Here is a 13,695-nt window from a genome sequence, read left to right as displayed (position 1 = left end):
AATAAAATCTATCATCACTATGTTTAACCCCCTGTATTTTGTAGGCTTCCACAGCAAGACAATAATGTTACAATTATCACTAAACCAACTACATGCAATAATGAAACAAAATTTTCTGCAAAAAAATGAATAAAATAAATACCTGCAGGACTGCCAGCATTTTCTCCTTGATGCAGCTGAATACCAGCAGAATCTATAGAGTTTACTGTAACTGTCTGTAGATTTGGCAATTGAGCAGTGCTTAGACTAACTGGAGTTGACGTCAACGCCCCACCTGCTGCAACTTGACCAAGAGTGAGAGTCTGCACAGGGGTTAGAGTTATTTGTTGACCAGGTGCATTCTGAATTTGCAAGTTCTGCAAGTTCTGAACTCCTTGCACTTGAAATGTCTGCCAGGTTATCTGCCCAGAAGGGGTCACTGTTTGTGCCTGAATTAAAAAAGTTCCAGGATTCAGCTGCAGTTGAAGGTTTTGAAGAGCCTGATGAGATACGCTTTGACTTGCTTGCACACCATGGATTGTCTGTTGCGCAATACCTTGTACAATCTGGGCTTGACTGGTTGGCTGCTGAGACTCTTGAAGCTGTATGTGTTGTACAATTGGCTGTGCTGTGGAGACCTGAATATTCTGAGCCTGTGTGTCATCAGAGACTGATGTCTGGATGTAATTTCCCTGAAGATCAGAACTATGAACTTGACCACTAGTTGTGGTCAAGTTGTTTGCATTTTGTTCCAATATACTTGAACTGTCTATGGTAACGGGCAATTGTGATGAAGATGATGTTGGCACAAATAAGTCATTATCAGTGGCGGTTTCTGTAATTTCAGGAGAAACTTGCTCACCAGTCCTTTCAGAAGTATCTGAACTATCCATGGCCTGTCCAGTATTTATCAAGTGCCCATCTGCATTAATGCCTGCTGTCATGGTTTGAGAACCACTGCCAAGTCCCAGAGAATCTAGATCAACACTATTGATGGGTACAAAAGTAATATTTCCTGGCAGTCCAAGAGGGACATTAGCAACAACTTGTGCTTGGCCAGGGAAAGATGAACCACCAATTGCGACTCCCTGAACCTGGACTTGACCAGATTGTGATAAGATATTCTGAATATTAGCTGAAGGTGTTCCAGAGGCAATGATGGCTTGATTAGAGCCAGGAATGATCTGAATTTGACCAGTTTCTTGATTTATACTGCTATTATCAGAAGAGGCTGCAAAGCCAAGTTGAACCTGTTGACCATCCGCTGTCTGGATCTGGGGTATTACTTGGTATTGTACGTTAGACACTGTACCATTCGACGAATCTGATCCTGGTGCAACAGAAAAGATTTGTTGATTTTGCAAACTCTGAATAGGAAGGACATACTGCCCACTTGAAGTTACTGTGGCAGCACCTGGAATCTGTACTATATTACCAGCTTCATCCTTTATACTGGCAGGAGCTGCAGACAAGACCTCCCATCTATTTGGAGTTGCTGTTAATTGCACAGAAGCCAAATCCCCTGTCTGAATAAAAAGAAAAAAGACAAGAGAAAATTAAAATGAGACATACAGACTATATGCTAGAACAGTCATGCAATTCAATGCTAGAGATTGATGTACTACTGGAAAACATGCAGTGGAGCCCATATGAACAGCAGCAACTGGATTAGAAATATGAAATACGGATTTTGTAAGCGAGCTAACGCCTAAGTCAGGGTAACCAACCTGTGGGTTGAGAGCTGCATGTTGCTCACAAGCAGGTCAAATGCAGCTCCTGTGCCATGGCTACGTCAGGTGACCAGCAGCAGGGTTATTCTGGTGTGGGGGCTGCTGGGTAATCCAAATCCCTGGTAGTGGGAAGAAGGGAGCTGGCAGAGGCTGCTGGAGCTCTCATTACCAGGTTACCCTGAAACTCAGTTATGCTCTTTACCTAGCCTGGCACCTATCGCACAGAAGTGGAGGAATCGCCATGAAGTTAGTGTCACCTGTATCTCCTGGAGCTCCACTGCCTTTTGACTCATATATGGTATAGATATGTAGTGACTCTCAGCAGTACAGAGAGTGTTAAGAGGTCACTTAGTCACACAGTTGGGAAGACTGGATACCTCAGTTTAAGTTACGCATAATACAAAGTCCTAGTATTTATAAGCTTATATGAGTTACTGTTTCACTACAGAAGATGACCTCTAAACGAAGGATTTTTACACAGTTGTATTAGTCATACGTACCTGGGGGGTGGGGGGGTGGGGGGTCAGGAATCTATCTTCATTAAGTTGGAACAATAGAAAAGGTCAATGTTTCAGAATAGACCCCCCAGACGGTTAAAGATTAAAGAATCTAAGGACTGATGTAGTATGCTTGTTTCTTATTCAGTAAAGAAAAGGTAAATTGCACTTACCTTTCTTTACCAAAGCAAGCTTTTTCAGAATAGAGTGTTAAGAATTAGATTTAACATCTTCCAATGCTTAGCACAGATTTGTGTAGTCAGCCAACCTCGTACTGTAAATAACCATCAATCTAAAAAAGATGTAGTTAAGTTTCTCCTTATCTGTTTAACGGCACTACAGTAAACCAATGGAATACTTGATATACTTGATATAAACTTGATATTTAGCAACAATTAAGTAACTTGTCTTACAACTCATTCAGCTCTGTGAAACAGATTTGGCTCTTTGGCAGAGTCCACAGGACACACGAAAAAGCTCTAGTTTGTCCTTCTGCACTGATCCTGTGATCACTCCTGGCAGGGAAGTTACAGGAGCATATCGCAGCCTCCTTCTGATGCTGCACTCCGCACTCTGACTTCCTTTAGAATAAAACCTGGATATGCAAAATACAGCACACAGCTTATTCTTCCCTAACATGGCATTGAGACGTAACCAGCCTGAATGAATCCATCCTGAGGCATGCATCTGAGTGAATTCAGTTCACAGTGTAGGCTGGGACTTTGCTAGTTTCACTTTCCTTTTAGGAACTGTGACATGAAAATGTTTACACGTACAAGAAAAATACTCTTTTTAAGTCTGAGTACTTAATTAGAGAAAGTTTTACTGTGCTTGGCAAGCTTCATTTCCAATAAGGAAACACATATCTTGGTTCTAAATTCCTCTCAAAAGCTGTACAAATAAAAATTGCAAATAAAAAAAGCATGCTAGCCTTCTTTTGCCCTCAAAGATATAATCTTTCAGCTAGAGTTTATTAGTGAATAGATACAGCATCACCAGAACAAAACAAATTGTATGGCCTTAATGCTTCAAGGATCAGAAAGATAAAAAGGAGTAACAGTAATTCCATTTTATTATTTTCTTTTCCTCTTTAGCCTTTCGATTTAAATAACATATTTAAATCCTTCAGTCTTTCAATCTTATAATTTATGAGATTAGAAAAAAATGCAATATTCCATATCATACCATCTTACCTAGTAAAAGGCAAAAAATTCCATTCTCCTCTGCTACCACATTAGCTTTAGACACTTGTGTTTAATGTTGTTTACACATAAGTACTGGTTGCTGAAATGCTGCTAAGAAAGTTCGTTAAGTACTCAATTCACTAGTATATAAATACTTATTAACTGAAGGTTTTATAAAGTATCAAAAGACCCATAAAAGTCATGGGTAAACATCAATCAGAAAATACCAAAAGCAAAAATGTGATTGTTGTATGCTTAATGTGTGTCATTATAAATGTATAATATAATTTGCTGATAGTATCTGTTAGAACAAGAGAGAAATTGAAAGTAATGGGAACCATTACAAGTCTGATGTAATTTCTCACTGATTTAAGACTATGTACAAGCAAATGCTGAATGTTTAGGTTATACCTGGACTGACCTAATACGCAATAGTATGTCTACTCATACATACATGAGTATCCTCCACAGAAATAGTTCAAAGGCAACCTGTCTCCTTCATGATAGACCTACATGATTATTGTCCTCCCTCCCCAAACACATGTTGATTTCCATATTGCCACTCAATGGCTTTTGCCCTTTTCATGTCAGACACCCATCTCTCCTCACCTTTTTATGATCTAATGACATCTTCCCTCAAATCATGCTTTGTAAGGGTTTTAGCTCAACAGACCATTCTTTTAGTACATGCACTTGCCAGTCCATGGAGAAGTTCAGGGTAGTCATGCATGTGGATATGAAGCTATTGCTACACATGGTACGTGAAATGCCTGTTACTCACATGTTGCTCTTACAGCTGGCTGTATCAGACACTACCAGATGAATCATGAGAAGGGAGGGGCAAAAAGAGGGTGAGTCTTCCAAGAAGCTATCTGGCAGCTATCAAAATTACTAGTATTAAAGCATGAAAACCCCTGTATGGTAATGAATATTTGAAGATGGTCTCAACCTAAACTGCTCATCAACCTGTCATAACAAGCTTGACTGTTACACTCTTTCTCAAAGTCTGCTGAGCTAGTAGGACATTTCTTAGACTCCTTTTCCTACTAAAACAAGCAGTAACCTTTCGCTGTGTCCTCAAGCTATTAAGCATTGCTGTAGCAACTCGAAGTTCTACCACTGATGTACAAGCAGCAACATCTACAGCCCACTCACTTACTGATCTTTAAAGCACAGTTGTAGTAGACCAGAGTTTGTTTGCTGTCTCCCAGCCATCTGTGAAAAATACTTAAGAGGTCAGAGATAAAGCAACAGCTATTTTCCTTATCAACTGATACTCAGACAACAGTTAGTTGGAAACTGCTCCTTTAAGAAATGGCTTAACAGTTGCAATCCAAAGGCTCTGTGTCAAGAGGAGGGGACAAAGATCTGAGGAAAGTTCAGCTTTAGCAGTACTCAGCCAAGGAGGACAGAACAGGAAGCAATGAGGAATTCACTGGAAGCAGTATCAGGAAACAAGAGAGACGGGAGCAAAGCAAAGAGAGTAGCTGGCACAAGGCATGGGAAGAATTAAAATCAAATGATACCACCACCTGAAGAACAGTTAAGTACCACCAAAGAGTGGAAACAACCACCTCCCTTCAGCCTGTCTTTTGATTCTTTAGCAGGCTTTGTATAATTTCCAGTGGGTAAAATAAGATCTCTCTAAGCCAAAATTCCCATCCCTGAAGAATAAGGGGTCATGATAAATAAAAAATCTAGTAATTGTCTTTTTCACTTTATTCAGAGAAAATTAAAGCAACATTAAGTCAAATGTGGAAGGATATAAGAGGAATGCATACAGAAGATAAAATACCTTTAAAAAGTGATCTAAACCACATTGAGGGATGAGACTTGGGTTGAAAAAAATAAAACATCCTTCACCAAAGCAAAACAGGAAAGGGGAGAAACACCCCTGTAAGAACTGGTATATGTTGTAGGCACCTACATTTCAACATGCCAGATGTGATCAACTGGACACATGCCATTACCCATCAGTATTTTATTGCTAAAGAACCACCACACGTTTATCTGTGCTGGTCTATTGTGGACTGCTTTTTGCTGCACTTTTCAGAAAGTCACTTTTGCCCCATTTAGTCCTGGAGCAAAAGCATCAGCAAAACAAGCAGAGGTGGCCAGATAATGAGTCACGAGCTCCTAAACATTTAAAAATCACATACCTAATGAAGAAGATTGGCCAGTGTCTCATCCAAATTGTTGTTTTATGAAAGAGTTAGGGCTCTAATGCATGAGTTTAATACCATGTGTTTACTAAGCTACAGTAAACTATCTGTGCATTCTTAGGTCATTACAGATGTAAGATAAAATGCACTTGCTTCAACTCTCTCATTAAGGTATGAGCTAATACATTCTATCTTGTATTTGCCACAAGTTAAAAACATGTTCAAGATCAGTCACTGTGGTTCAGATGACACAAAGCTGCTTGTTAAGGCAAATTAACTCTGTTGCATGTTTCAGTCCTCTGCCAATGAAGCCACTTAATTCAGAGAAATACACTTGCCCAAATCAAAAGTTTAGAGAGAATCAAAGAATGTTTCAGGTAAAAAGTATTACCTGGGGCTGCTTAAAATGTTATTTTACAAGACAATTCCAATCCAGTGAAATATATTTAAAATTTAGTTGTGTCTCATTTAAGGAATGTCTACATCTTTTTGCTTGAGATGGACAACTGGACCCAAAACTTTAATAGCTTGTTTTTAATCAGAAGTTCAGAACATGTCTATAAATTAAGACTATAAAACATCCCTGACATTAGTAGAAACAAGAAAGATGCAATATTAAGGAATGAGACATGAAAACAAGGGGGCACTTTTAACTGTATTGTAAGTAACTTCATTTATTAATTATTAATCTATATATGTGTATTAATCCCCATATAACTGCATACCAAACTATAATTCTGCATAGACTTTTGTGTGAAATGGTTCATTTTCCTTGTGCCTTCAAGTCAGATGCAGAAGGCTCTACCAAATCATCAAGAAGAACAAGAAAGAGAACCTGGGGCCAGTCAGCCTCAACTTGATCTTTGAGAAGGCAATGGAACAAATAACCCTGAAAATAACTTCCAAATACTCTTGGGGAAAAAAAAAAAAAAAAAAAGAAAAAAAAGATGGTGATCAGAAGCAGTCAGCCTAGACTTGGGAAGGAGAAATAATGCTTATTTAACTAACCTGACAACCTTCTACGATGAGATGACTGACTTGGTAGATGGGGTTAGACAGGGGATATTATTTACTACTACTTTAGTCAGGCTTTTGAACCTGCCCCCATAACATAAGAAGAAATTTTTTTATTATTTTTTTTTACAGTAAGGGTGATCAAACACTGGAACAGGCTGCCCAGAGAGGTTGTGGAATTCTCCATCCTTGGAGATACTCAAAACCCACAAGACAAAGTCCTGAGCAACCTGCTCTTGTTGATCATGCTTTGAGCAAGGGGGTTAGACCAGACAATCTCCAGAGATTCTTACTAGCCTCAACTGTTCCATGGTATCTTACACTTACTAGTGTTTAAATATCAGAAAGAGAACTTTTTGGTTTATGCTGTCTTTACATACGTAAGTGTTTTAAAACATATATTTTTCTTACTTTCTCTAAAACTGTAACAAGAAATCAAACAGAAATTTTTAAGGACATTCTTAAAGCACCTGTAAAAGAACTTCTACACTTGGTTCTGATCCAGCCCTAGGAAGACATAATTGGAATGCAAAAATCAAAGAACATTTTAAAAGGTGAGCTTCTGGACAGCAGCAGGAAAAATATACTTAGGCACTACATTCAACCTGAAACTTCTCTGTTCTGCAAAAGTATAAAACAGAGAAGCAAGACAATACCAGGCAGACTTTTCTATGGTGGCTGAACACACTCTGGTGCATCTGTTCACATCCAGAAATGTAGCATCAGGAAGCTGTATTATCATCCATAAAGGAGAAAAAAGATGTCAGAGTAACTCTGAGCTTCCTCAAAACCATCATACAGGCCAGAGAACTGAGAAGTATGGACAACCCTGACACATGGCATTCATCCATATTTTTGCCTAGCAGAAAACATGGAATTTAAAATGCCTTCATACTTCTCTGTCCTATCAGCACTATTACCATTTCCACCTAAACTGAGGTTAAGCTACTTGCATCTCAGATGGTTGAAGCACTGTTCTGAAGCATAAACAAACTGGAATCCCACATTTTCATTAAATTCCGTGAAGCACTGAAACTAAATTCTAAAGCTCCAGATATGCCAAAGCAGTTTTACAACACTCAACCTTTATTTGTAAAAGATACAAATGCTTTGTCTACAGCAGAGAAACGATACTCATCTTCCCCGCGCATTGCTAGTTATTAACCTCTCCAAATGTTTTCCACATATAGTTGGTAAGCAATATTCATTCCCCCCTGCTTTTTTTGCACTTTTTTTTTTTTAAGACTAAAGAATCAGTGCAGCCTGCAGTGCACTAGATGCAACTACATACTACAACTGGGGCAGTCACTTCTGACAGTTCCCATTCTTCGACTTTCTCAGCCAGCCTGCCACTTTTCACAATTCACCCGCCTTCCAGCCCTCCCACCCCATCCTCACATCAGTCTTGCACTGTATCCTCACCTATGCAAGTCATGCCCAGCACAAGAATGGCCCCTGGAGCATGATAGTTAAGACAGTGTCTTTAGCTTTGCATTGCAATGAAGAGAACATAAATAACTGATTATCATCTCAACTTTGTAGCTTCTTAAACAGTCATCTGACCATGAGACAACCGTATAACTGACCATCAAGACTCTGACCTAAATTTCAGAATCCTCCTCTTCTGTCTTCTCCCCTACGCACAGCTCTGCCATCTTCTGCTTTGCTTCTTTTTACCAAATGCTAAAATCTTTGCTGATGTTTAAACTGGAATGAAACTATAGAATATTTATAACTAGACGAAAAAGAATCCTAAACATGAAACTTTAAAGTAGAATTATTAGTCAATGGCAAACAATGAAAAAGCAAGACCCAAACTAAAACTTCTCAGACTTTAAATTCCCAAGAGAAAGAAAGCCATCCAGAGAAGTCAAAACATACGAGCAGTCATTCTAGGTCATATCATCCCAGCAAGGCTTTAACACATACCATCTGGCAGCAATATTCAAGGGGAAGTTTCCATGGCAAGTGTTTGAACCAACCATGGATGCAGCAGTATGGCAACTGAGGAAAAGATTCTCAGCTAAGGAAGCCATAAACTCAAGGCCACCTACATTAAAACCAAACACCAGCAGGCAAAACACAAAGCACCTGTCAGGTAATTGTAGGCAAATAAATCACTGTGTCAAAGCCTAAGCTAAAAGACTGCAATCTCCATCAACATACATAGATGACATCAGCAGTAATGGCTGCTAGTACTTTGTCATCCAAAAGTAAATACAGCTCTAACTAGAATCCACAGCCAAGCTGAAAACCTTGTGGACTACAGGCAGCCCGCCCAGTTCATTGACAGGATGGAAGGAAGGAGAGGGCTGAGTTTAGTTGTCAACAGCCTTTTTCACTTGCTTTCCATACCAAGCAGTTGCCACTTTCATTACTCTTTTTATTTTCACACTAATACTTTCACTGGCATAAAGTGGCATCCACTTCAACAGCAGGCTTGCATTCAGATACCAACACAGAATCATAGAATAATTTCAGTTGGGAAGGACCTCTGAAGGTCATTTGACCCAACCCCTGGGCTAAAAGCAGGGCCAACTAGATTGCAGCAAACACAATCAGATTTGCTCCAGCTCTTCCCCAAATCCCAGACATGCAATATTCCCTGTGTTCCTATGGGAGTTTTGTTGTTGCTGTTGCTTTTAAATCATACTGCTGGTCCTTGGGGAGCAGCTGCAGCATACCATTTCAGCCAGGAGAGCAATATGCAATAACTGGCTAGCCTAGTATACTGGCTCCAGCCCTGCCAGTTCCTACCAAGCAAATGTCAGTAAAGCATTAACAAAATAACCCGAAAAACACAGCATCACTACCCCTATACATGCAAGCTCTTCAAACGCTTCTAAAAGGAAATGCCTAGTTTAACTTCTACTATCCATTTATATGGATTGAGAGTTCTACCAGACGTTCAGCAGTCAGAACTGCAATCTGGGTATAGAAGATACTGGGATAGGGCCGCCTCCCCATCACTGCATTAGGCACCATCACCCATACACAAATATCACACTGATTCAGCTATACTCCTGAGAAAGGGATGAGCATCACAAACCCCAGGAAGACAACATGCCTGTGTCCAGGCATATAGATTTCATTTTCCATATGAGTTATGAGGTACTTCCAATTTAAACCTTTTTAGTTCTTCCTTCTTCCACCCCCCGATAAGATACACTAACAGGACCAGAAAAAAAAATATCTTTATTGCACTAAATCCCTTTTGGCATTCTGTTTTTCACAAGGAATATATTTCAGGGACTTAAGTCCTTTCCCTCCCTTTATTAAGGTCATCTTAACTCCAGTGTCTAGTTCAGCTACTGTAAGTATCTTCTAAAATTTATATTTAGTTTCCACCCTAAATACTCTGAATCATTCAAGAGCTATGTTGTAAGAGTGTAAAAATTACCAGAATGCTATAAGCTAACTCACAGCAGATATGTAGGAGGGGCCTAGCTGTATGTATGAAAAGTAGTGAGTTTATATTCATATTCTGTTTTAACTAAGATTTTGGCTTCTCTTGAATTGCTTCCGCCTTGCCCTGAAAAGCCCCTTATAAATAAACATTACAACAGATGAATTTAACAGTAATAAAGAAGTTCTATTTCAAAATCACTTTGTCCATTTTGAACTATCAAGAACCATTTGTCCTGTACTAGCACCCAAGTACCCTGTCAGACCTAGCAATGCTCATGCTCGGTGACCAACCCATCCACAAGATGCACAATTCCAGCTTTAAAACAAGAAGAACCTTAAGGCAGAAATAGGAAAGCAAGCTATCATTTAAGCATTGTTCATTTCTCAGTGTGTATGTTTATGCAAGAGACAGATCCAACATTCCAATTTTCAGCACTGTATGTATCTGGTATTACCAGTGAAATCTTAGAGGTATCAGGCATTTAACGTCTGGAAAGATTTTTAAAAACATACTGCTTAATAAATGTGTTCCGCAAAAAAGACACTTGAAAGGGGGTCAGAATCTTAATATATTTTCGAGCTCTGTCATTAGTCTGCAACCTGCTGCGTGACCTTAGACAACTATTTCGCTTCAGCTTCCCTTTATGTAAAGTAAGATGAAATGTACAGACGCAAAGTATTTTAAAGTTTAGCAGTCAAGTATTTAGTGAACTTAACATTAACATTAACCTTTTGACACTTGTTAAAAAGCTTGCCAAAGCCACTTTGTCCACCAGTGCAATGCTTTGCATTTTTTCTTTCTATTTGCAGAATCCTAAAAGCATACAAGGTGGTTGTACAGGAAATTTAAAAACCAAGATTTACAAACAAACAAACAAGAAACAAGGTGGTTTTGCTCATTTTAAAACTTTTTTGCAAAAATACATAAATAAATAGAATTGTAGATGTAATATATGTGCTCTCCCGAGGACCAAGGCCAAAAAAGACTTCATCTAAGACTAAGGCCAAAAAAAGACTTCATCATGTCATTTTAAAACACATTTTGGAACTCCCTTTTAAAATACCGATATTTTTAGGTATCAGTTATTTAGAAACGCACCATCTCTTATTTTTATGAGCATATGTCAACAAGAGAGTTTAGCTAGACCGATTAAGGAACATGTGAGCTTCCATTAGGCTTTTGTTATGGAGATTGTTAAACTCGCTTCAACAAGAATACATTTCTAGTCTGCAAGATCCATCTCATCACACAAGGTCACAAGGTCATCAAGGCTCCTTTCAGAGCCGACAGCACATGAGAGAGGACAGAAATTAGGTTTGCAATACGAGGGACTGCACGATAACTGCACCTAGAAAAAACAGCGTCGACAGAGGAAGCAGCTTTCCACCACCGCGTTCGCTCCTAAACAGCCATTTTACTTCTAACTACATCCTTCCCTACAGCCAGCCTTCATTTTGTGTTCCTGCCTGGGTGCGCAGCTCCAGGCTGGGAGCTAAGGAGAGGATACCGGGGGTGTGCTCAGGTGGAGGTGAGATGCCTCCCAGCCTCGCCGGGTGCCGAGCGAGCCGCTCCGGTGCCAGAGCCGGGGGAGGGAGGTTTCCCGCCTCCCCCCCGTTTTTGAAAGTAAATGAAGGCGCCGCTCCCAATGGCGGGGGAGGGGGGAGCTAGGCTCCCTCCTCCTCCCGGGAGCCCGGCTCCTCCTGGAGAGGCAGGGGAGCCCGGGGACCCCTCTCCTGGCAGGTCGGCCCTGCTATCGTCCCTCCCCCCGGGCGGGCAGTGCCGCGTGTCCCGTCCCTCCCCCCGGGCGGGCGGGCTGGCTGGCTGTGCTGTCTCTCCCCCCGGCAGGCCGTGCGAGAGCGGCGGGGCGGGCACTCACCGCTCCGGCAGAGTGAGAGGCAGCGGCGGCGGCGGCGGCCTCATCCTCCTCCGGCGACGGCGGGCCGATCTTGCTGCAGGTGGCCGCCAGCAGAGCGAGCGGTGACGGCTGAGCGTCCTACCCACAATGGGCGGGTTCAGGGAGAGAAAGTGGGTGGCGGTTAGTGCGGGACAGCGACCGGGCTCCTCGCAGACGCGCACACAGGAAGCGGCGGCGGCGGCACCGGCTCCCGCACCCGCTCACAACGTGTCACCCGGGGGAGGGGGGGAAGGGGCCCGGCCGGGCCTGCGCTTACCTGGGGGGCGGCCGCCCCGGCGGAGGCCGAGGCGGCGCCGTTGCCGTGCTGGAGATATTCGCTGTGGCTGCTGCTGTCCACGTCTAAGGCAGCCATTTCCTCTTGTTTCACGGGCTTCTCGGGAGCTGCGGGCACAGCGGGGAGGGGGAGGGGAGAGTCACTGACGGGAGCGATCACCCCCCTCCCTCTCCCTCCCTCCCTCCCCCCCCCCCTAACCCCAGCGCTCCCCCCGCCCTCCCGCACGGAGCCCTCCTCCTCCTCCTCCTCCTCCTCCCCGTGCTGCTGCCCCTGCCCCTCTTCTCCCTCCTCCCCCTGCTCCTCCTGCTGCTGCTCTCAGTGCCGCTCTCGCCTCGCTCGCACACGGACGCTCCGGGGCCGGAGCGGGGACGCGCAGGGCCGGAGCAGGAGCAGGGAGCCCCGCGGGGCGGTTCGGTCGGTGCGTACGTACCGGTCATGGTGTGAGTGCGAGCGGCCGGCTGGCTGGCTGGGCGGGAGGCAGGCAGGCAGGCTGGCTGGCTCGCACACAGGCCCTGCTGGCTGGGGCTAGGCGGCTGCCGCCGGGGACATGCTTATTGTGCTCACGGGCTGAAGCGGCGGCGGCGGCCCGAGCCTACTCCGGGGTTTTTTTTCCTATTTTGATTGACGGTGCGGGAAAGCCGAAAGGTGGGGCTTGCAGCGGGAGAGGGGGCCCGGCCGACACCGCCGCCCGCCCGCCCGCCTGCCAGCCCGGAACTCCCGCCTACGCCCGCGCGCGCGCGCGCTCATTGGCTGCGCTTCGCCGCCGCCGTCGCTCGCACTGGCCGCCGGGCCTGCCAGTCACCCGCCAGGGGCGGTGGGGGCGCCCCATGCCGAGGCGGCTTCCTGTTTGCCAGGGCTTGTGCGAGGAACAATGAGCGGGACCCGCCGAGAGCCCGCGGCCTGCTCCGGCCCGGGCCCGCGCGGCCCCCGCGCCGCGGGGAGGCGGCCCAGCCGCCGCGCTACCCCGCCGCCGCCACTGCGCCGGGGCGACGCGGTCGCCGGGGCCTGGCCGCCCGCCCGCGCCGCAGGGGTCAGCGCAGAGGCACAGCTGCGCGGCGGCGCGCTCCCCCGCCCCCCCCCCGTTCCCCCGCCGCGCAGGCGGCGCGGTGCGCCTGTGCCCGGGAGGCGCCGGGCTGGAGCCGCGCTCGTTTGAAATCTCCCTGGCGGGGGTATCACTCACGAGTGGCGACAGCCGCGGCTCCGGGGGGGAGGCCGCGCAGAGCCCTGCCCGCCGCCAGCGCTGCCGCCGCGCTTTGTCCCCGCCGGCGCTAAAATGTCGGCGCGCCTGCCCCAGGGGAGCCGGCCGCCCGGGCAGGCCGTGGCTGGCGGCCGCCCCCCGGTGCGGGACGGGGGCTGGGGTCAGCGGCGGCCCCTGGCTGGCGGCGCGTCCCGGCCCGGCGCCACGCCTCGGTGGCCGGCCCGCGGCCGTTGCGTAACGTGCTGGCTGCGGCGGGCTCGCACCTGGCTGCCCCGGCGGGCCGAGGCTGAAAAGCGCCATTGCCTCCTCTCTGAAACAAAACCCCTGGAGAGT

At 45.1% G+C, this 13,695-nt stretch overlaps 1 protein-coding gene across 4 annotated transcripts in view; it reads right to left on the bottom strand.

The window, feature by feature from the left end:
• SP3 (Sp3 transcription factor) overlaps positions 1-13,489 on the bottom strand; it is a 37,012-nt gene extending 23,523 nt beyond the window's left edge. Inside the window, exons 1-5 of one of the 4 annotated variants that reach the window (XM_055719429.1) lie at positions 12,595-13,489; positions 12,147-12,271; positions 11,852-11,968; positions 1,415-1,505; positions 143-1,309 (exon numbers count right to left, since the gene is read on the bottom strand). In XM_055719429.1, coding sequence (XP_055575404.1) covers positions 143-1,309; positions 1,415-1,505; positions 11,852-11,968; positions 12,147-12,271; positions 12,595-12,601 — 1,507 coding nt within the window. In that variant the 5' untranslated portion in view covers positions 12,602-13,489. Of the gene's footprint in view, positions 1-142; positions 1,506-3,999; positions 6,955-11,851; positions 11,969-12,146; positions 12,272-12,594 lie in introns of those variants that run through there. The other 3 variants (XM_055719428.1, XM_014282991.3, XM_014282990.3) reach the window with 3 other exon arrangements.
• Positions 13,490-13,695: the final 206 nt, after the last annotated feature.

This window comes from Falco cherrug, chromosome 8 (assembly GCF_023634085.1).
Source record: "Falco cherrug isolate bFalChe1 chromosome 8, bFalChe1.pri, whole genome shotgun sequence".
Taxonomy (NCBI): Eukaryota; Metazoa; Chordata; class Aves; order Falconiformes; family Falconidae; genus Falco; species Falco cherrug.
The sequence above is the reverse complement of the archived record's forward strand: the minus strand, read 5'-3'. Positions and strand labels throughout refer to the sequence as shown.